Source organism: Salvelinus fontinalis, chromosome 24, assembly GCF_029448725.1.
Source record: "Salvelinus fontinalis isolate EN_2023a chromosome 24, ASM2944872v1, whole genome shotgun sequence".
Taxonomy (NCBI): Eukaryota; Metazoa; Chordata; class Actinopteri; order Salmoniformes; family Salmonidae; genus Salvelinus; species Salvelinus fontinalis.
The window spans coordinates 32,939,183-32,962,342 of NC_074688.1; the positions used below are offsets into that span (position 1 = coordinate 32,939,183).

Genomic DNA, 23,160 nt, shown 5'->3' on the forward strand with positions numbered 1-23,160 from the left:
CGCCGTCTGAGCCATCTGTCTGCCCAGCGCCGTCTGAGCCATCTGTCTGCCCAGCGCCGTCTGAGCCATCTGTCTGCCCAGCGCCGTCTGAGCCATCCGTCTGCCCAGCGCCGTCTGAGCCATCCGTCTGCCCAGCGCCTTCTGAGCCATCCGTCTGCCCAGGTGCCTTCTGAGCCATCCGTCTGCCCAGCGCCTTCTGAGCCATCCGTCTGCCCAGCGCCTTCTGAGCCATCCGTCTGCCCAGCGCCTTCTGAGCCATCCGTCTGCCCAGCGCCTTCTGAGCCATCCGTCTGCCCAGCGCCTTCTGAGCCATCCGTCTGCCCAGCGCCTTTTGAGCCATCCGTCTGCCCAGCGCCTTCTGAGCCATCCGTCTGCCCAGCGCCTTCTGAGCCATCCGTCTGCCCAGCGCCTTCTGAGCCATCCGTCTGCCACGAGCCATTAGAGCCGCCCGTCTGTCCCGAGCCATTAGAGCCGTCCGTCAGTCAGGAGCCGCCAGAGCCGTCCGTCAGTCAGGAGCCGCCAGAGCCGCCAGCCAGTCAGGAGCCGCCAGAGCCGCCAGCCAGTCAGGAGCCGCCAGAGCCGCCAGCCAGTCAGGAGCCGCCAGAGCCGCCAGCCAGTCAGGAGCCGCCAGAGCCGCCAGCCAGTCAGGAGCCGCCAGAGCCGCCAGCCAGTCAGGAGCCGCCAGAGCCGCCAGCCAGTCAGGAGCCGCCAGAGCCGCCAGCCAGTCAGGAGCCGCCAGAGCCGCCAGCCAGTCAGGAGCCGCCAGAGCCGCCAGCCAGTCAGGAGCTGCCAGAGCCGCCAGCCAGTCAGGAGCTGCCAGAGCCGCCAGCCAGTCAGGAGCTGCCAGAGCCGCCAGCCAGTCATGAGCTGCCCTCCAGTCATGAGCTGCCTCCAGTCATGAGCTGCCCAACAGTCATGAGCTGCCCAACAGTCATGAGCTGCCCAACAGTCATGAGCTGCCCAACAGTCATGAGCTGCCCAACAGTCATGAGCTGCCCAACAGTCATGAGCTGCCCTACAGTCATGAGCTGCCCTACAGTCATGAGCTGCCCTCCAGTCATGAGCTGCCCTACAGTCATGAGCTGCCCTCCAGTCATGAGCTGCCCTCCAGTCATGAGCTGCCCAACAGTCATGAGCTGCCCTCCAGTCATGAGCTGCCCTACAGTCATGAGCTGCCCTCCAGTCATGAGCTGCCCTACAGTCATGAGCTGCCATACAGTCATGACCTGCCATACAGTCATGAGCTGCCATACAGTCATGAGCTGCCCTACAGTCATGAGCTGCCCTACAGTCATGAGCTGCCCTACAGTCATGAGCTGCCCTACAGTCATGAGCTGCCCTACAGTCATGAGCTGCCACTCAGTCCGGAGCTGCCACTCAGTCCGGAGCCGTCCGTCAGTCAGGAGCCGCCATGGCCGTCCGTCAGTCAGGAGCCGCCAGAGCCGCCAGCCAGTCAGGAGCTGCCAGAGCCGCCAGCCAGTCAGGAGCTGCCAGAGCCGCCAGCCAGTCAGGAGCTGCCAGAGCCGCCAGCCAGTCAGGAGCTGCCAGAGCCGCCAGCCAGTCAGGAGCTGCCAGAGCCGCCAGCCAGTCAGGAGCTGCCAGAGCCGCCAGCCAGTCAGGAGCTGCCAGAGCCGCCAGCCAGTCAGGAGCTGCCAGAGCCGCCAGCCAGTCAGGAGCTGCCAGAGCCGCCAAGCAAGTCGGGAGCTCGCCAGAGGATATGTTTTCCGTTTCTATGTTGGTTTTGGGTTGCCTGGTATGGCTCTTAATTAGAGGCAGGTGTTTTGCGTTTTCCTCTAATTGAGAGTCATATTAAGGTAGGTTGTTCTCACTGTTTGTTTGTGGGTGATTGTCTCTGTGTTTATTGCACCACACGGTACTGTCTTGTCTCGTCTCGTTCGGTCGTTCCTGTTCATGTGTTCTTCGTTTCATGTAAGTTCGTAGTTTAGGTCTGTCTAGTTCGTTTTGTTATTTTGTAAATTAGTCAAGTGTATTTTCGTGTCTGTTCTTCGTATTACAATAAAGCATTATGTATTCATCACCCGCTGCGCCTTGGTCTACTAACTCACTGAAAGACAGCCGTTACAATAGGCCTAAAACAGAGGATAAAACATAACCCGATAACATGAAGGGAATAACAATGGATGAGCTAGATAGGCCTAAAACAGAGGATAAAACAAAACAATCAAAACAAAAAAGGCCTAATTCCCACAGCAAAACTCTGCACTCTGCTGGTTGGTGGACAGACTCACCTTTGACCTGTCTGACGGAGGTCAGATTCTTCTCGAAGCCATCGTCAAACTTGGGTGTGGTGACGGGCTCGAAGTCGCTGGTGTAGACGCGACCAGAGGAGGTGGTGTAGCAGCACTTACACATGCAGGTGTGGTACCTCAGTCGGCCCTCGTCCAGGTAGGGGTGGGCCAGGGCATCCTTCGCTGAGATCCGCTTCGACTGGGAGGGCCAAACACACACTGATGTACACAGACTACACACACTGATGGAATACATACAGGACTATGAAATCTCTCCAAATCAAATGGTATGTTTAATAAAGTGTTTGCAGTCTCTCATAAACAGCAGGCTACTGCACATTTTGAGGACACCCCACATTAAAACTAGACCTTGGAATCAAATCAAATCAGCCTCAACTGAATAACCAACTGACTAGTCAGCAATATCCCACTGACAGGTGCCAGACTTTAAAACGAAGGGGGAGAAAAACTTCCCTCTGGTCTGAATAAAGATGTCCGAAAAGAAAGGTCTGCTTATTTCCACATTACAGATATCCATGAGACAACCCTGTATTCAGTAGGCCTCGATAACTCAATGTTTCCCCATTATTACCATGTGTCAGACTCCTATTAATCTGTTAGTGACAGAGCTTCATCTTATTTCCCCAAGAAGTCGGGGAGAGAAGACGGCAAAGTTAATCAACCTCCTTTTGTTTATAATTCAGTGAATAAGCGTCAACAGGTCAACATAGGGGTTGGACTTGGAGACATTTGCATTGGGGGAAGGGAACAGTTTTACATGCTGGCTGTCCATCACCCTGGATTGGCCACTGGCCAGAGGTGAAAGCCTGCCATTGAAGGAAATTTCATTCAATCCAAAGTTGGATTGTTGATTAGAGTCAGTGACAATAGTGTCTAGGGTTACCATCACCTTCCCCATGTTCCCTTTGTTCAGAATCGACACCCTAGGATGTTAAATTCATATCCTGCCAATGTGTATTGCAGTTGACTGTACTGTACTGAAGTGATGCAAAAACTGTCTGTGTAACATAAGGTATACTCGTACGTTTTAGGAAAATAATTATTCAGTCAGAAAGCCAAAAAGCTGCTTCAGTCTGTGTAAGTAGGAGCCAAAACTCTTGAGTAGAGTATTTTTTTTTACGTCTCTACATATGGTGTCCAATCTGCAGGCCATTTAGCCATTGAACCATTACTTGTAATGAGGAGATTATTTTTGTTTATTTTCTTTGGTTAGGCAGAAATTGCATCCTATTACTGTGGAGTATAATGGTCTGTTTCCCAACAGGCAGTCAGGCGCACGCACACTACTCACCGGATCGAACACAAGCATCCTGCACAGGAGGTGGACAGCTTCGTGGGTGGCCTGGCTGGACAGGGTGTACAGGACAGGAAGGGATGGCTGCAGAGACAGGAAATGTCATACAGTCAGTCAAATAGTCACACTGACAGTCAACTTAACCAAATAAAGCTTTTCAATGCTGGCCTTGTTTTGTTTACATTGGGATTTTAAGAACTGTGAAAACACCTTGGATAATGATATCATGAATTGTACATTCAACATGACAGTTTTGACACTCAGAAGAAGCATCTACCTGGTAGTACAGTTTTTGTACAGCACCAAAAAACATGACGTGATGTTATGTGACAACGGGAAAAGTCAAGGGCTACTGCGTGCATATTACAATGTGGATTCAATTGAATTGAGTCCTAGATCTTATCTGTGGCATCAAAGCCAACCACAGCCAATGATTTTACAAATCTCTCCTTCACGTCTTCCACGCTGCCGCCAAAGGGATCCTTCAAATGATAGCCGTGTGCTTATCTCTACGAGGAGGTGGGCCCAGAAGAACAATGAGCAAGTTATTTTTACACTCCAATTATTTTCCCTGCCCCCATCCATCTATCCCCTGCTCTGTCTCTCTCTCTCTCGTTCTCTATCTCTCTCTATCAAACTCAACAAAGTTGATTGAAAAAGCACACCGTTAATCGCTTGTTTTCCCTGATTAGGTTTTGCCGGTGCGAGCAGATGCAAGCCCCGACTGGTGATTCACGCTCATCGGGATATGACTTTCTGTCACTCACACATTATTCCCTCCGCTGTGTTTCACCTAGCACAATCACCAAGGAGAGGAGAGGGGGACGAGAGCAGAGGAGAGGAGAGCAGAGGAGAGGGGGAGAAGAGAGCAGATGAGAGGGGAAGGAGTGCAGAGGAGAGGGAGAGGAGAGCAGAGGAGAGGGCGACGAGAGCAGAGGAGAGGAGAGGGAGAGGAGAGCAGAGGAGAGGGGAAGGAGAAGAGAGCAGAGGAGAGGGGAAGGAGAAGAGAGCAGAGGAGAGGGGAAGGAGAAGAGAGCAGAGGAGACTGTGCTTTGTGTGTGTGTGTTACATCAGTGTGTGTGTGTTGCCATGGTGGCAGTGTGATGGGGCACGGTGCTAGGCTGAGAGAGAGAGATAGAAAGAGCGTTGCGGTGCACAGTAGTATTAGTAGGCATTAGCCTGGGATTAGCAGGGGATGGAGTTCTAGACAGATGAAGGGCGAGGAGAGCAGGAGAGAGAGGGAGGTGAGGCTGGACCCCTGTCCCTGTCCCGGCCCCATGATGCCGCCCGGGACACAGCCAAATGATGACTCAGGAAGAGAGGCTGAATGGTGACATAATGGCCATGGCGCTGTTTCAGACTAGACATCACTCAGAAACTCACACTGTCAAACACTGTGAAGGAAGAGACTGTATGAGAGCAGCTGAAGGTTCTCTTTAAAGACAACACACAGATGCGGTAATAACAGCAGCTAATCTCCGTCTCTAGCCGGAGAACAGAGGCATCTCCTCTCAAACTAGGGCAAGTGGTCAACCAGCCCACTCCAAACCCCTCAGGCTAAGCAAAAATGTGTACATTGCCTGGTGTGTGTGCACTGTGCAGCCATCAGCAGTAGTTCTGGTAACTGGGTTGAGATAGTATTTCAACATTGAATTTTGAGCTTTTCCCTGCATGGCAATTGATTGGACAGCTAGAGTGGTGGTGTGATGTCACAGTGCCCCAAGGCCTTGTTGTTGTAAGCAGCCTGAGCCAGGTCAGGGCTTTCTCTTAGCTAGCCAGAGTAGAGTCAGGGTTTTTTCTCTCTCAGCTAGCCAGAGCCAGGTCAAGGCTTTCTTTCTCTCAGCTAGCCACAGCCCAGCTTCTCAAGGAGCACAGAGTCACGGGCTAGAGAGGTGTATTTACAGGGCTTAGTTCTATCTCCTAACAGGCTATCTATCTATCTATCTATCTATCTATCTATCTATCTATCTATCTATAGTTGAAGTCGGAAGTTTACATACATCTCAGCCAAATACATTTAAACTCAGTTTTTCACAATTCCTGACATTTAATCCTAGTAAAAATTCCCTGTCTTAGTTCAGTTAGGATCACCAATTTATTTTAAGAATGTGAAATGTCAGAATAATAGTAGAGAGTAATTTATTTCAGCTTTTATTTCTTTCATCACATTCCCAGTGGGTCAGAAGTTAACATATACTCAATTAGTATTTGGTAGCATTGCCTTTAAATTGTTTAACTTGGGTCAAACACTTTGGGTAGCCTTCTACAAGCTTCCCACAATAAGTTGGGTGAATCTTGGCCCATTCCGACTGACAGAGCTGGTGTAACTGAGTCAGGTTTGTAGGCCTCGTTGCTCGCACAAGCTTTTTCAGTTCTGCCCACAAATTTTCTATAGGATTGAGGTCAGGGCTTTGTCATGGCCACTCCAATACCTTGACTTGTTGTCCTTAAGCCATTTTGCCGCAACTTTGGAAGTATGCTTGGGGTCATTGTCCATCTGGAAGACCTATTTGCGACCAAGCTTCAACTTCCTGACTGATGTCTTGAGATGTTGCTTCAAAATATACACATCATTTTCCTACCTCATGATGCCATCTATTTTGTGAAGTGCACCAGTCCCTCCTGCAGCAAAGCACCCCCACAACATGATGCTGCCACCCCCGTGCGTCACGGTTGGGATGGTGTTCTTCGGCTTGCAAGCTTCCCCCTTTTTCCTCCAAACATAACGATAGTCATTATGGCCAAACAGTTCTATTTTTGTTTCATCAGACCAGAGGACATTTCTCAAAAAAAATACGATCTTTGTCCCCATGTGCATTTGCAAACCGTTGTCTGGCTTTTTTACGGTGGTTTTGGAGGAGTGGCTTCTTCCTTGCTGTGCAGCCTTTCAGGTTATGTCAATAAAGGACTAATTTTACTGTGGATATAGATACTTTTGTACCTGTTTCCTCCAGTAACTTCACAAGTCCTTTGCAGTTGTTCTGGGATTGATTTGCACTTTTTGCACCAAAGTACGTTCATCTCTAGGAGACAGAATGCGTCTCCTTCCTGAGCTGTATGATGGCTGCGTGGTCCCATGGTGTTTATACTTGCATACTATTGTTTGTACAGATGAACGAGGTACCTTTAGGCATTTGGAAATTGCTCCCAAGGATGAACCAGACATGTGGAGGTCAACAATTATTTTTTCCTGAGGTCTTGGCTGATTTCTTTTGATTTTCCCATGATGTCAAGCAAAGAGGCACAGAGTTTGAAGGTAGGCCTTGAAATACATCCACAGGTACACCTTCAATTGACTCAAATTATGTTAATTAGCCTATCAGAAGCTTCTAAAGCCATGATATCATTTTCTGGAACTTTTCAAGCTGTTTAAAGGGACAGTCAACTTAGTGTATGTAAACTTCTGACCCACTGGAATTGTGATACAATGAATTATAAGTGAAATAATCTGTCTGTAAACAATTGTTGGAACAATTACTTGCGTCATGCACAAAGTAGATGTCCTAACCGACTTGTCAAAATTATAGTTTGTTCACAAGAAATTTGTGGAGTGGTTGAAAAACTAGTTTTAATGACTCCAACCTAAGTGTATGTAAACTTCTGACTTCAACTGTATCTATCTCCTAACAGGCTATCTATGTATCTCCTTACTGGGTATGTATCTCCTTTCAAGGTATCTATCTATCTCCCACACATTATGTAGTGTTGATCTCTCTAAGAAAGACGATTGATTATGTCACAGTGAACAAAGCAAGTGGTTCATAAGATAGCTGAGGCAATCAACCTGTCGAGGTTTATATAACAATGTAATATCCCTGTCATAAACACTTTACAACCTGCTAGTGCCACCCTAAAATGATGATCACTACTGTACTACACAGTAATGTAAGGGCATGAATTATGCCTGATCAAACAACTTGCATTGTTACAGAACAACTTGCTACTAACTCAAGGGTTTAATCATTCGATATGTCCCCATTAGACTGCACAGCGCAGAGTTTTGCATGTTTCAGTTCGACAAAGGAACCCACAGCACAGACAGACACAAAGCCACAGTGTTAGGGGAGTAGTGGGCCAACGCTCCCGTTCTGATGTACGAGAAGAGCGAGAACGAGGTTACAGGTTGGTTTGGCGCTGCTCTCTTTTCTAGCCATAGCTCTGGGGACTTTACTCAGCGGGACACAGATGAGCTTCCTGTGTGGTGAAACCCATGGGACCCCTGCAGTCCATCCCCTCCTCAACCCCCCCAACACACAAACAACACACACTATGCCCAAAGAGAGTACAGTATGAAGATCGGCTAAAACACTTTCTTCATGAGAAATCCCTGATCACACTTGTAGGCAGTGTCATGGCACGATGGCTAGCTAACCTAGCCAACGATGCGTAGAAATGCGTCATCGGGTCTAACGGTCGTCTAGCGCCAAACTGCGCATGGGCACACCGTCAAATCAAAAGCACTCCTTCGATATAAAGTTGTTTTAACGAAAATGTGTCAGTTTGTCACTTTCACGAGGTTGGAGTATTAAAAATTAACTATGTAAGACATTGGCTCGAATCTAGGTTGTTCCTTTAACAACTCGGGAGAAAAAAATTAACTTCTCTCATTGACTTCTAAAACCCCAAACCCTGGCCTGTGGTCTGTTTCACAAGCGTTCCCGGAAGTCTCGCAATGTTGCATTTCTGGATCTAGAAACTATGCTATGGCATTCTATGGCCTTCTTTACACTGTGACAAATATTTGTCACTAAATGAGCGTGGTGATCTTTCAACAAACATTACTCACTGTGTTGATACATACAGATACTTGACATTCAAAGTGACAGACACAAAAGGTACAGAGTCTACTGAACTGTAAAGACAACACACAGTGTTGCCTAAACTTTTCACAACACTTGATGCTTCATTTTGCATGTGTCTAAATGACTGAAGCATGTAAGAAACTTTTTAAGGCCAAATAGTACATGTGACTAGGGCTGTTATGGTGACCTTATTAACGCCACACTGGCGGTCATGAGTCATGACTTCAGTCAAATTCCATGTAATTGTTTAGTCACGGCAACTAGTCTTCTCCAACTAGTCTTCTCCAACTAGTCTTCTCCCAAACAAATTTCACGCATATATTATTTAGTTTATGTAAAGACAAGATTAAATTAAGAATAGTCTGATGGGTGACAATATTATCACTTGAGAATGATGTATTATCACTTGTGAATGATGTATTATCACTTGTGAATGATGTATTATCACTTGAGTATGATGTATTATCACTTGAGTATGATGTATTATCACTTGAGTATGATGTATTATCACTTGTGAATGATGTATTATCATTTGAGTATGATATATTATCACTTGAGTATGATGTATTATCACTTGAGTATGATGTATTATCACTTGTGAATGATGTATTATCACTTGAGTATGATGTATTATCACTTGAGTATGATGTATTATCACTTGTGAATGATGTATTATCACTTGTGAATGATGTATTATCACTTGTGAATGATATATTATCACTTGTGAATGATGTATTATCACTTGTGAATGATGTATTATCACTTGAGTATGATGTATTATCACTTGAGAATGATGCATTATCACTTGAGTATGATGTATTATCACTTGTGAATGATGTATTATCACTTGTGAATGATGTATTATCACTTGCGTATGATTTTTTTAAATTTTTATTTATTTATTTAACCTTTATTTAACCAGGTAGGCAAATTGAGAACACGTTCTCATTTACAATTGCGACCTGGCCAAGATAAAGCAAAGCAGTTCGACACATACAACAACACATAGTTACACATGGAGTAAAAACAAACATATAGTCAATAATACAGTGAAAAAAATAAAAATAATAAGTCTATATACAATGTGAGCAAGTGAGGTGAGATAAGGGAGGTGAAGGCAAACAGATATATGTATAAATAAATAAAAATATAAAAAGGCCATGGAGGCGAAGTGAGTACAACACAGCAAGTAAAATAAAAACTAAAAAAAAAACACTGGAATGGTTGGTTTGCATTGGAAGAAAGTGCAAAGTAGAGACAGAAATAATGGGGTGCAAAGGAGCAAAATAAATTAATAAATAAATACAGTAGGTAAAGAGGTAGTTGTTTGGGCTAAATTGTAGATGGGTTATGTACAGGTGCAGTAATCTATGAGCTGCTCTGACAGCTGGTGCTTAAAGCTAGTGAGGGAGATAGGTGTTTCCAGTTTCAGAGACTTTTGCAGTTCGTTCCAGTCATTGGCAGCAGAGAACTGGAAGGAGAGGCGTCCAAAGGAAGAATTGGTTTTGGGGGTGACTAGAGAGATATACCTGCTGGAGCGCGTGCTACGGGTAGGTGCTGCTATGGTGACCAGCGAGCTGAGATAAGGGGGGACTTTACCTAGCAGGGTCTTGTAGATGACCTGGAACCAGTGGGTTTGGCGACGAGTATGAAGCGAGGGCCAGCCAACGAGAGTGTACAGGTCGCAGTGGTGGGTAGTATATGGGGCTTTGGTGACAAAACGGATGGCACTGTGATAGACTGCATCCAATTTATTGAGTAGGGTTTTGGAGGCTATTTTGTAAATGACATCACCGAAGTCGAGGATTGGTAGGATGGTCAGTTTTACAAGGGTATGTTTGGCAGCATGAGTAAAGGATGCTTTGTTGCGGAATAGGAAGCCAATTCTAGATTTGACTTTGGATTGGAGATGTTTGATGTGGGTCTGGAAGGAGAGTTTACAGTCTAACCAGACACCTAGGTATTTGTAGTTGTCCACATATTCTAAGTCAGAGCCGTCTAAAGTAGTGATGTTGGACAGGCGGGCAGGAGCAGGCAGCGATCGGTTGAAGAGCATGCATTTGGTTTTACTTGTATTTAAGAGCAGTTGGAGGCCACGGAAGGAGAGTTGTATGGCATTGAAGCTCGCCTGGAGGGTTGTTAACACAGTGTCAAAAGAAGGGCCAGAAGTATACAGAATAGTGTCGTCTGCGTAGAGGTGGATCAGAGAATCACCAGCAGCAAGAGCGACATCATTGATGTAAACAGAGAAGAGAGTCGGTCCAAGAATTGAACCCTGTGGCACCCCCATAGAGACTGCCAGAGGCCCGGACAACAGACCCTCCGATTTGACACACTGAACTCTATCAGAGAAGTAGTTGGTGAACCAGGCGAGGCAATCATTAGAGAAACCAAGGCTGTCGAGTCTGCCAATGAGGATGTGGTGATTGACAGAGTCAAAAGCCTTGGCCAGGTCAATGAATACGGCTGCACAGTATTGTTTCCTATCGATGGCGGTTACGATATCGTTTATGACCTTGAGCGTGGCTGAGGTGCACCCATGACTAGCTCTGAAACCAGATTGCATAGCGGAGAAGGTGTGGTGTGATTCGAAATGGTCGGTAATCTGTTTGTTGACTTGGCTTTCGAAGACCTTAGAAAGGCAGGGTAGGATAGATATAGGTCTGTAGCAGTTAGGGTCAAGGGTGTCCCCCCCCTTTGAAGAGGGGGATAACCGCAGCTGCTTTCCAATCTTTGGGGATCTCAGACGACACGAAAGAGAGGTTGAAGAGGCTAGTAATAGGGGTGGCAACAATTTCAGCAGATAGTTTTAGAAAGAAAGGGTCCAGATTATCTAGCCCGGCTGATTTGTAAGGGTCCAGATTTTGCAGCTCATTAAGAACATCAGCTGACTGTATTTGGGAGAAAGAGAAATGGGGAAGGCTTGGGCGAGTAGCAGAGGGGAGGGCAGTGCTGTTGTCCGGGGTAGGGGTAGCCAGGTGGAAAGCATGGCCAGCCGTAGAAAAATGCTTATTGAAATTCTCAATTATAGTGGATTTGTCGGTGGTGACAGTGTTTCCTATCTTCAGGGCGGTTGGAAGCTGGGAGGAGGTGTTCTTATTCTCCATGGACTTTACGGTGTCCCAGAACTTTTTTGAATTTGTGTTGCAGGAAGCAAATTTCTGCTTGAAAAAGCTAGCCTTGGCTGTTCTAACTGCCTGTGTATATTGGTTTCTGGCTTCCCTGAAAAGTTGCATATCACGGGGGCTGTTCGATGCTAATGCAGAACGCCATAGGATGTTTTTCTGTTGGTTAAGGGCAGTCAGGTCAGGAGAGAACCAAGGGCTATATCTGTTATGATGTATTATCACTTTTGAATGATGTATTATCACTTGAGTATGATGTATTATCACTTGAGTATGATGTATTATCACTTGAGTATGATGTATTATCACTTGTGAATGATGTATTATCACTTGAGTATGATGTATTATCACTTGTGAATGATGTATTATCACTTGAGTATGATGTATTATCACTTGAGTATGATGTATTATCACTTGAGTATGATGTATTATCACTTGAGTATGATGTATTATCACTTGAGTATGATGTATTATCACTTGTGAATGATGTATTATCACTTGTCAATGATGTATTATCACTTGTCAATGATGTACTATCACTTGATGCCCAACGTGTGCAGTAAGGCAAGAAACAGTGCATGCCTTGTTTTGCTACACACCTCATGTAGCCAAATTAAGCACATTAATCCGCTTGACATACAGAAGGCAGCGCGTGAGTTTCAAGTTTGGGGAAGATCATTTTCACCGTAAAAATCACCTTTATAATAAAGCACTACATGCATAATTGCATTTGCGGTCACTTTTGAGAATGGTGTTTTCCCGTTAATTGCATTTTGGAAGATACACACTTTATAGCCTACTGCCGTGTGTGCATTGCTGCACTTATAATGTGAAGAAATAGCCTAATGGTTAATCAACATTTTAAGTCAAATGTTCTGGGCTGTTGCATCAGCGTCATTGTTTTTAAAAGGTGTTTTGATGTGAGTGGTTGTATTAATTTGGGATCTATCGCATCCCACAACTGTCCCAGAGTATGTTTGGAATATTTCTTTCTCGCACAGAAGGACAAGTTGACCAACTTTTGTACTATGGGTTATAGTAGATTGACATAGGCTAGTGCTTTTGCTGTTCGTTAGGCCTACTCATCTACACGCACAGTTGGGTCCAGAGCTCATGCCTTTTAAATCAAATCAAAGTTAATTTGTCACGTGCGCCGAATACAACAGGTATTACAGTGAAATGCTTACTTAAAGGCTCTAACCAATAGTGCAAAAAATGTATTATGTGAACAATAGGTAAGTAAAGAAATAAAATGGTAGAAAGACAGGCTATATACAGTAGCAAGGCTATATACAGTAGCGAGGCTAAATACAGACGCCGGTTAGTCAGGCTGATTGAGGTAGTATGTACATGTAGATATGGTTAAATTGACTATGCATATATGATGAACAGAGAGTAGCAGTAGCATAAAGAGGGGTTGGCGGGTGGTGGGTGACGGGACACAATGCAGATAGCCCGGTTAGCCAATGTGCGAGAGCACTGGTTGGTCGGGCCAATTGAGGTAGTATGTACATATGTACATGAATGTACAGTTAAAGTGACTATGCATATATGATAAACAGAGAGTAGCAGCAGCGTAAAAGAGGGGTTGGGGGGGGGGGGGGGGGGGGGGGCACACAATGCAAATAGTCCGGGTAGCCATTTGATTAACTGTTCAGGAGTCTTATGGCTTGGGGGTAAAAACTGTTGAGAAGCCTTTTTGTCCTAGACTTGGCACTCCGATACCGCTTGCCATGCGGTAGTAGAGAGAACAGTCTCAGACTGAGGTGGCTGGGGTCTTTGACAATTTTTGGGTCTTCCTCTGACACTGCTTGGTGTAGAGGTCCTGGGATGGCAGGCAGCTTAGACCCAGCGATGTGCTGGGCCGTACGCACAACCTTCTGTAGTGCCTTGCGGTCAGAGGCAAAGCAATTGCCGTACCAGGCAGTGATGCAACCAGTCAGGATGCTCTCGATGTTGCAGCTGTAGACACATGCCAAATCTTTTTCGTTTCCTGAGGGGGAATAGGCTTTGTTGTGCCCTCTTCACGAGTGTCTTGGTGTGTTTGGACCATTCTAGTTTGTTGGTGATGTGGACACCAAGGAACTTGAAGCTCACAACCTGCTCCACTACAGCCCCGTCGATGAGAATGGGGGGCGTGCTCGGTCCTCCTTTTCCTGTAGTCGTTATTCTGGCACCACCTGGCCAGGTCTCTGACCTCCTCCCTATAGGCTGTCTCGTCGTTGTTGGTGTTGTGTCATCTGCAAACTTATTGATGGTGTTGGAGTCGTGCCTGGCCATGCAATCGTGGGTGAACAGTGAGTACAGGAGGGGACTGAGCACGCACCCCTGGGGGGCTCAGTGTTGAGGATCAGCGTGGCAGATGTGTTGCTACCTACCCTCACCACCTGGGGGCGGCCCGTCAGGAAGTCCAGGATCCAGTTTCAGAGGGAGGTGTTTAGTCCCAGGGTCCTTAGCTTAGTGATGAGCTTTGAGGGTACTATGGTGTTGAACGCTGAGCTGTAGTCAATGAATAGCATTCTCACATAGGTGTTCCTTTTGTCCAGGTGGGAAAGGGCAGTGTGGAGTGCAATAGAGATTGCATCATCTGTGGATCTGTTTGGGCGGTATGCAAATTGGAGTGGGTCTAGGATTTCTGGGATAATGGTGTTGATGTGAGCCATTACCAGCCTTTCAAAGCACTTCATGGCTACGGACGTGAGTGCTACAGGTCTGTAGTCATTTAGGCAGGTTGCCTTTGTGTTCTTGGGCACAGGGACTATGGTGGTCTGCTTGAAACATGTTGGTATTACAGACTCAATCAGGGACATGTTGAAAATATCAGTGAAGACACCTCCCAGTTGGTCAGCACATGCCCGGAGTACACGTCCTGGTAATCCGTCTGGCCCCGCAGCCTTGTGTATGTTGACCCTGTTTAAAGGTCTTACTCACATCGGCTACGAAGAGCGTGATCACACAGTCGTCCGGAACAGCTGATGCTCTCATGCATGCTTCAGTGTTGCTTGCCTCGAAGCGAGCATAGAAGTGATTTAGCTCATCTGGTAGGCGCATGTCACTGGGCAGCTCGCGGCTGTGCTTCCCTTTGTAGTCTGTAATAGTTTGCAAGCCCTGCCACATTAGATGAGCGTCGGAGCCGGCATAGTATGATTCAATCTTAGGACTGTATTGACGCTTTGCCTGTTATATCGTTCGTCGCAGGACATAGCAGGATTTCTTGTAAGCTTCCGGGTTAGTGTCCCGCACCTTGAAAGCGGCAGCTCTACCCTTTAGCTCAGTGCAAATGTTGCCTGTAACCCATGGCTTCTGGTTGGGGTATGTACGTACAGTCATTGTGGTGACGACGTCCTCGATGCACTTATTGATAAAGCCAGTGACTGATGTGGTGTACTCCTCAATGCAATCGGAAGAATCCCGGAAGATGTTCAAGTCTGTGATACCAAAACAGTCCTATAGTTTAGCATCTGCTTCAACTGACCACTTTTTTATAGACCGAGTCATTGGCGCTTCTTGCTTTAATTTTTGCTTGGGAATCAGGAGGATAGAGTTGTGGTCTGATTTACCAAATGGAGGGCGAGGGAGAGCTTTGTACGCATCTCTGTGTGTGGAGTACAGGTGATCTAGAATTTTTTGCCCTCTGGTTGCACATCTAACATGTTGATAGAAATTTGGTAGAACTGATTTGAGTTTCCCTGCATTAAAGTCTCCGGCCACTAGGAGCGCCGCCTCTGGGTGAGTGGTTTCCTGTTTGCGTATTTCTTTATACAGCTGACTGAGTGCGGTCTTAGTGCCAGCATCTGTCTTTTATGTGACTCTTTTTCAAATCCGCATCATGCAGCCCTAGAATGTATTAATAAAGTTTGTATCACAAGTAAAGTTGCATAAATAACTCCAATTGAAGCATATAGGAGGACCTGTGTCTTTATTAACCGCTCAATATCCTTTCTATCTTATTCAGCTATGTTCAATTGTATTCTTCATACTATTAAATAATGCCACAGAATTCTAAGCAAATCTTTTCTGCTAAATTAATTAGTGTATCCCACAGCCATATGGCATAGCCAGATCATGGCCTAACATAATGTCAGAGTATGCTATTCTGTTCTTCTGAAATAGACTACATTTTCATCATATCATGTTTCTTCAGACCTATCTAAAATAATGGATTTATTGTGATTTAGGCTATATTAAAAGGATTTATTAGACTTTTATAAATGTAGATGTTCCAAAGGTCTGCATCAGCGGCTTGTAGGCTATGTGTGGAAGCCAGAAGATGCTAAATGTGTTTATTTTAATTAATGGTCAATTACAATGAGACCGGCAGTTATTTGCTTGACAATCACCGGCTGACAAAATGTAATGAACACCACAGCCCTACATGTGACATTCTTCTAAGATACAAATATTTGTTTCTGTCTCGACATGCACTTTGAGCTACAAAACATTGTATGAAATGTGCTTTACAAATAATGTATATAATTATTATTAAAATAGAAGGGAACATCAGGTCTGACCTAGCCCTGCCGAGGGAGGCCTTACACCAACCGGTACGAGCTGCCTGCCTCTCCCACCCCCACCCTCCAACATCGTCCATCTCTCTCCACCCTCATCCCCCCCGCCCAGAGTAAGACAAACAAGCTGTACATCACTCTGCCAGACAATAACAAAGCCTTCCCAGGACACAGCCTCAGCGCCAGGTACAACAGAGCACTGTGAAAGGAAGAGTTGCAACTGGGGGATTTAAGGTGGTGTTGACAAGTAGATGTGTTTACTCATGCAAAACTGCTACTAATGCTAACTAGCTACAGTAGCCTCCTGGAGCTAAGAGGAGGTAAGACTGGTGAAGGATGAGCCAATAAACATGCAGGTAATTACTAGAACAAACTAGCAGAGACGAGAGTTCCAACACAACCAGCGTGTCAACGCCATGTCAGACTGTTCTGTACAAAGATGTGGAGAAAGGGGTAGGCAGGTTTATTTGGAGTGTGTGTGTGTGTGTGTGTGTGTGTGTGTGTGTGTGTGTGTGTGTGTGTGTGTGTGTGTGTGTGTGTGTGTGTGTGTGTGTGTGTGTGTGTGTGTGTGTGTGTGTGTGTGTGTGTGTGTGTGTGTGTGTGTGTGTGTGTGTGTGTGTGTGTGTGTGTGTGTGTGGAGGCTAAGTGATGTGTGCTCCAGCAGCATAGTGAAGCGTGCGAGTAGCAGCCTCTGGTAACTACTCTACCCAGACAGACAGCTCAGGTGACAACAGATTGGTAGTGAGGCTTCCTGTTTCAGCAGAAAAGGCTGCACTTAGCTTCGCCGTGGTACGAGGGTAGAGCAAAGTGGTTGAGGTGTGCGTGCGTGCGTGTGAGAGAGAGAGAGTGAAAGATAGGGAGTGATGCATACGTGTGGAGAGAGGGGGTGCTTAGCGGCTTTCAAGCCATTCTCTGATTTCTAAACTCATTTGGCTTGGGGTATTGACCTGCCTAAGCCTCCATAGCAGGGTAGGTGGGGGCTAGTTTCCTAACGCTGCCTACAGTAGAGACCAATGGTTTTCATTTCACTAGCCATTCTCATAGATCTATTTAGAAAGCACCAAGAGAACCAGCACCCTGATGTGTTCTATTTTCCCCTCAAAACATGGTTATTTTATTAGATTATACGAAAACAATCATTAGTAAAGAATCTAAGGTCCGCATTCATTCAAGTTCACTATACATCTCATATGGCTGGACCAGTTATTGCCGTCTTTTCCTGGATGAGTCAGGGTGGATCACAGGACTCTGAAGTGGTGTCCTCTTCTCGTTTCCTCTCTCCCTCATCTACAGCTTGCTCTAAAGTGATATGGTGGATAACTACCTGGAATTTGCTCTTGCCTGTCCTGTTCTCTCACACCAGTACAGATGAAAGAGATCAGTTGAGGACAGGAGAGGAAGCTCCATTAGAGTAGTGAGAAGGAGAGGAGAGGAAGCTCCATTAGAGTTGTGTCAAGGAGAGGAAGCTACATTAGAGTAGTGTCAAGGAGAGGAAGCGACATTAGAGTAGTGTCAAGGAGAGGAAGCTACATTAGAGTAGTGTCAAGGAGAGGAAGCTATATTAGAGTAGTGTCAAGGAGAGGAAGCTACATTAGTGTAGTGTCAAGGAGAGGAAGCTACATTAGAGTAGTGTCAAGGAGAGGAAGCTACATTAGAGTAGTGTCAAGGAGAGGAGAGGAAGCTACATTAGAGTAGTGTCAAGGAAAGGAGAGGAAGCTACATTAGAGTAGTGTCAAGGAGAGGAGAGGAAGCTACATTAGAGTAGTGTCAAGGAAAGGAGAGGAAGCTACATTAGAGTAGTGTCAAGGAAAGGAGAGGAAGCTACATTAGAGTACTGTCAAGGAGAGGAGAGTAAGCTACATTAGAGTAGTGTCAAGGAGTGGAAAGGAAGCTACATTAGAGTAGTGACAAGGAGAGGAGAGGAAGCTACATTAGAGTAGTGTCAAGGAGAGGAAGCTAAATTAGAGTAGTGACAACGAGAGGAAGCTACATTAGAGTAGTGTCAAGGAGAGGAAGCTACATTAGAGTAGTGACAAGGAGAGGAAGCTACATTAGAGTAGTGTCAAGGAGAGGAAGCTAAATTAGAGTAGTGTCAAGGAGAGGAAGCTAAATTAGAGTACTGTCAAGGAGAGGATCTACATTAGAGTAGTGACAAGGAGAGGAGAGGAAGCTACATTAGAGTAGTGACAAGGAGCGGAGAGGAAGCTACATTAGAGTAGTGACAAGGAGCGGAGAGGAAGCTACATTAGAATAGTGTCAAGGAGAGGAAGCTACATTAGAGTAGTGTCAAGGAGAGGAAGCTACATTAGAGTAGTGTCAAGGAGAGGAAGCTACATTAGAGTAGTGTCAAGGAGAGGAGAGGAAGCTACATTAGAGTAGTGTCAAGGAGGAGAGGAAGCTACATTACAGTAGTGACAAGGAGAGGAGAGGAAGCTACATTAGAGTAGTGTCAAGGAGAGGAGAGGAAGCTACATTAGAGTAGTGACAAGGAGCAGAGAGGAAGCTACATTAGAGTAGTGACAAGGAGCAGAGAGGAAGCTACATTAGAATAGTGTCAAGGAGAGGAAGCTACATTAGAGTAGTGTCAAGGAGAGGAGAGGAAGCTACATTAGAGTAGTGACAAGGAGAGGAGAGGAAGCTACATTAGAGTAGTGTCAAGGAGAGGAGAGGAAGCTACATTAGAGTAGTGACAAGGAGAGGAGAGGAAGCTACATTAGAGTAGTGTCAAGGAGAGGAAGCTATATTAGAGTAGTGTCAAGGAGAGGAAAGAATCTACATTAGAGTAGTGACAAGGAGAGGAGAGGAAGCTACATTAGAGTAGTGACAAGGAGCGGAGAGGAAGCTTCATTAGAGTAGTGACAAGGAGCGGAGAGGAAGCTACATTCAAATAGTGTCAAGGAGAGGAAGCTACATTAGAGTAGTGACAAGGAGAGGAAGCTACATTAGAGTAGTGTCAAGGAGAGGAAGCTACATTAGAGTAGTGTCAAGGAGAGGATCTACATTAGAGTAGTGTCAAGGAGAGGATCTACATTAGAGTAGTGACAAGGAGAGGAGAGGAAGCTACATTAGAGTAGTGACAAGGAGCGGAGAGGAAGCTACATTAGAGTAGTGACAAGGAGCGGAGAGGAAGCTACATTAGAATAGTGTCAAGGAGAGGAAGCTACATTAGAGTAGTGTCAAGGAGAGGAAGCTACATTAGAGTAGTGACAAGGAGCAGAGAGGAAGCTACATTAGAATAGTGTCAAGGAGAGGAAGCTACATTAGAGTAGTGACAAGGAGCGGAGAGGAAGCTACATTAGAGTAGTGACAAGGAGCGGAGAGGAAGCTACATTAAAATAGTGTCAAGGAGAGGAAGCTACGTTAGAGTAGTGTCAAGGAGAGGAAGCTACATTAGAGTAGTGTCAAGGAGAGGAAGCTACATTAGAGTAGTGTCAAGGAGAGGAGAGGAAGCTACATTAGAGTAGTGTCAAGGAGAGGAAGCTACATTAGAGAAGTGACAAGGAGGAGAGGAAGCTACATTAGAGTAGTGACAAGGAGAGGAGAGGAAGCTACATTAGAGTAGTGACAAGGAGAGGAGAGGAAGCTACATTAGAGTAGTGTCAAGGAGAGGAGAGGAAGCTACATTAGAGTAGTGTCAAGGAAAGGAGAGGAAGCTACATTAGAGTACTGTCAAGGAGAGGAGAGTAAGCTACATTAGAGTAGTGTCAAGGAGTGGAAAGGAAGCTACATTAGAGTAGTGACAAGGAGAGGAGAGGAAGCTACATTAGAGTAGTGTCAAGGAGAGGAAGCTAAATTAGAGTAGTGACAACGAGAGGAAGCTACATTAGAGTAGTGTCAAGGAGAGGAAGCTACATTAGAGTAGTGACAAGGAGAGGAAGCTAAATTAGAGTAGTGACAACGAGAGGAAGCTACATTAGAGTAGTGTCAAGGAGAGGAAGCTACATTAGAGTAGTGACAAGGAGAGGAAGCTACATTAGAGTAGTGTCAAGGAGAGGAAGCTAAATTAGAGTAGTGTCAAGGAGAGGAAGCTAAATTAGAGTACTGTCAAGGAGAGGATCTACATTAGAGTAGTGACAAGGAGAGGAGAGGAAGCTACATTAGAGTAGTGACAAGGAGCGGAGAGGAAGCTACATTAGAGTAGTGACAAGGAGCGGAGAGGAAGCTACATTAGAATAGTGTCAAGGAGAGGAAGCTACATTAGAGTAGTGTCAAGGAGAGGAAGCTACATTAGAGTAGTGTCAAGGAGAGGAAGCTACATTAGAGTAGTGTCAAGGAGAGGAGAGGAAGCTACATTAGAGTAGTGTCAAGGAGGAGAGGAAGCTACATTACAGTAGTGACAAGGAGAGGAGAGGAAGCTACATTAGAGTAGTGTCAAGGAGAGGAGAGGAAGCTACATTAGAGTAGTGACAAGGAGCAGAGAGGAAGCTACATTAGAGTAGTGACAAGGAGCAGAGAGGAAGCTACATTAGAATAGTGTCAAGGAGAGGAAGCTACATTAGAGTAGTGTCAAGGAGAGGAGAGGAAGCTACATTAGAGTAGTGACAAGGAGAGGAGAGGAAGCTACATTAGAGTAGTGTCAAGGAGAGGAGAGGAAGCTACATTAGAGTAGTGACAAGGAGAGGAGAGGAAGCTACATTAGAGTAGTGTCAAGGAGAGGAAGCTATATTAGAGTAGTGTCAAGGAGAGGAAAGAATCTACATTAGAGTAGTGACAAGGAGAGGAGAGGAAGCTACATTAGAGTAGTGACAAGGAGCGGAGAGGAAGCTTCATTAGAGTAGTGACAAGGAGCGGAGAGGAAACTACATTCAAATAGTGTCAAGGAGAGGAAGCTACATTAGAGTAGTGACAAGGAGAGGAAGCTACATTAGAGTAGTGTCAAGGAGAGGAAGCTACATTAGAGTAGTGTCAAGGAGAGGATCTACATTAGAGTAGTGTCAAGGAGAGGATCTACATTAGAGTAGTGACAAGGAGAGGAGAGGAAGCTACATTAGAGTAGTGACAAGGAGCGGAGAGGAAGCTACATTAGAGTAGTGACAAGGAGCGGAGAGGAAGCTACATTAGAATAGTGTCAAGGAGAGGAAGCTACATTAGAGTAGTGTCAAGGAGAGGAAGCTACATTAGAGTAGTGACAAGGAGCAGAGAGGAAGCTACATTAGAATAGTGTCAAGGAGAGGAAGCTACATTAGAGTAGTGACAAGGAGCGGAGAGGAAGCTACATTAGAGTAGTGACAAGGAGCGGAGAGGAAGCTACATTAAAATAGTGTCAAGGAGAGGAAGCTACGTTAGAGTAGTGTCAAGGAGAGGAAGCTACATTAGAGTAGTGTCAAGGAGAGGAAGCTACATTAGAGTAGTGTCAAGGAGAGGAGAGGAAGCTACATTAGAGTAGTGTCAAGGAGAGGAAGCTACATTAGAGAAGTGACAAGGAGGAGAGGAAGCTACATTAGAGTAGTGACAAGGAGAGGAGAGGAAGCTACATTAGAGTAGTGACAAGGAGAGGAGAGGAAGCTACATTAGAGTAGTGTCAAGGAGAGGAGAGGAAGCTACATTAGAGTAGTGACAAGGAGCGGAGAGGAAGCTACATTAGAGTAGTGACAAGGAGCGGAGAGGAAGCTACATTAGAATAGTGTCAAGGAGAGGAAGCTACATTAGAGTAGTGTCAAGGAGATGAGAGGAAGCTACATTAGAGTAGTGACAAGGAGATGAGAGGAAGCTACATTAGAGTAGTGACAAGGAGAGGACAGGAAGTTACATTAGAGTAGTGACAAGGAGCGGAGAGGAAGCTACATTAGAGTAGTGTCAAGGAGAGGAGAGGAAGCTACATTAGAATAGTGTTAAGGAGAGGAAGCTACATTAGAGTAGTGTCAAGGAGAGGAAGCTACATTAGAGTAGTGTCAAGGAGAGGAAGCTACATTAGAGTAGTGTCAAGGAGAGGAGAGGAAGCTACATTAGAGTAGTGTCAAGGAGAGGAAGCTACATTAGAGAAGTGACAAGGAGGAGAGGAAGTTACATTAGAGTAGTGACAAGGAGAGGAGAGGAAGCTACATTAGATTCGTGACAAGGAGCAGAGAGGAAGCTACATTAGAGTAGTGACAAGGAGCGGAGAGGAAGCTACATTAGAATAGTGTCAAGGAGAGGAAACTACATTAGAGTAGTGTCAAGGAGAGGAGAGGAAGCTACATTAGAGTAGTGACAAGGAGAGGAGAGGAAGCTACATTAGAGTAGTGTCAAGGAAAGGAGAGGAAGCTACATTAGAGTAGTGTCAAGGAGAGGAGAGTAAGCTACATTAGAGTAGTGTCAAGGAGTGGAAAGGAAGCTACATTAGAGTAGTGTCAAGGAGAGGAGAGGAAGCTACATTAGAGTAGTGACAAGGAGAGGAGAGGAAGCTACATTAGAGTAGTGTCAAGGAGAGGAAGCTAAATTAGAGTAGTGACAACGAGAGGAAGCTACATTAGAGTAGTGTCAAGGAGAGGAAGATACATTAGAGTAGTGTCAAGGAGAGGAAGCTACATTAGAGTAGTGTCAAGGAGAGGAGAGGATCTACATTAGAGTAGTGACAAGGAGAGGAGAGGAAGCTACATTAGAGTAGTGACAAGGAGCGGAGAGGAAGCTACATTAGAGTAGTGACAAGGAGCGGAGAGGAAGCTACATTAAAATAGTGTCAAGGAGAGGAAGCTACGTTAGAGTAGTGTCAAGGAGAGGAAGCTACATTAGAGTAGTGTCAAGGAGAGGAAGCTACATTAGAGTAGTGTCAAGGAGAGGAGAGGAAGCTACATTAGAGTAGTGTCAAGGAGAGGAAGCTACATTAGAGAAGTGACAAGGAGGAGAGGAAGCTACATTAGAGTAGTGACAAGGAGAGGAGAGGAAGCTACATTAGAGTAGTGACAAGGAGAGGAGAGGAAGCTACATTAGAGTAGTGTCAAGGAGAGGAGAGGAAGCTACATTAGAGTAGTGACAAGGAGCGGAGAGGAAGCTACATTAGAGTAGTGACAAGGAGTGGAGAGGAAGCTACATTAGAATAGTGTCAAGGAGAGGAAGCTACATTAGAGTAGTGTCAAGGAGATGAGAGGAAGCTACATTAGAGTAGTGACAATGAGATGAGAGGAAGCTACATTAGAGTAGTGACAAGGAGAGGACAGGAAGTTACATTAGAGTAGTGACAAG

General features: G+C 45.5%; 1 protein-coding gene across 1 annotated transcript in view; it reads right to left on the reverse strand.

Annotated features, from left to right (window-relative positions):
* Positions 1-23,160, reverse strand: part of LOC129822320 (serine/threonine-protein kinase NLK-like) — a 136,245-nt gene that overhangs the window by 7,121 nt on the left and 105,964 nt on the right. The window contains exons 8-9 of the mRNA XM_055880514.1: positions 3,562-3,648; positions 2,250-2,448 (exon numbers count right to left, since the gene is read on the reverse strand). Coding sequence (XP_055736489.1) covers positions 2,250-2,448; positions 3,562-3,648 — 286 coding nt within the window. The remainder of the gene's footprint in view (positions 1-2,249; positions 2,449-3,561; positions 3,649-23,160) is intronic.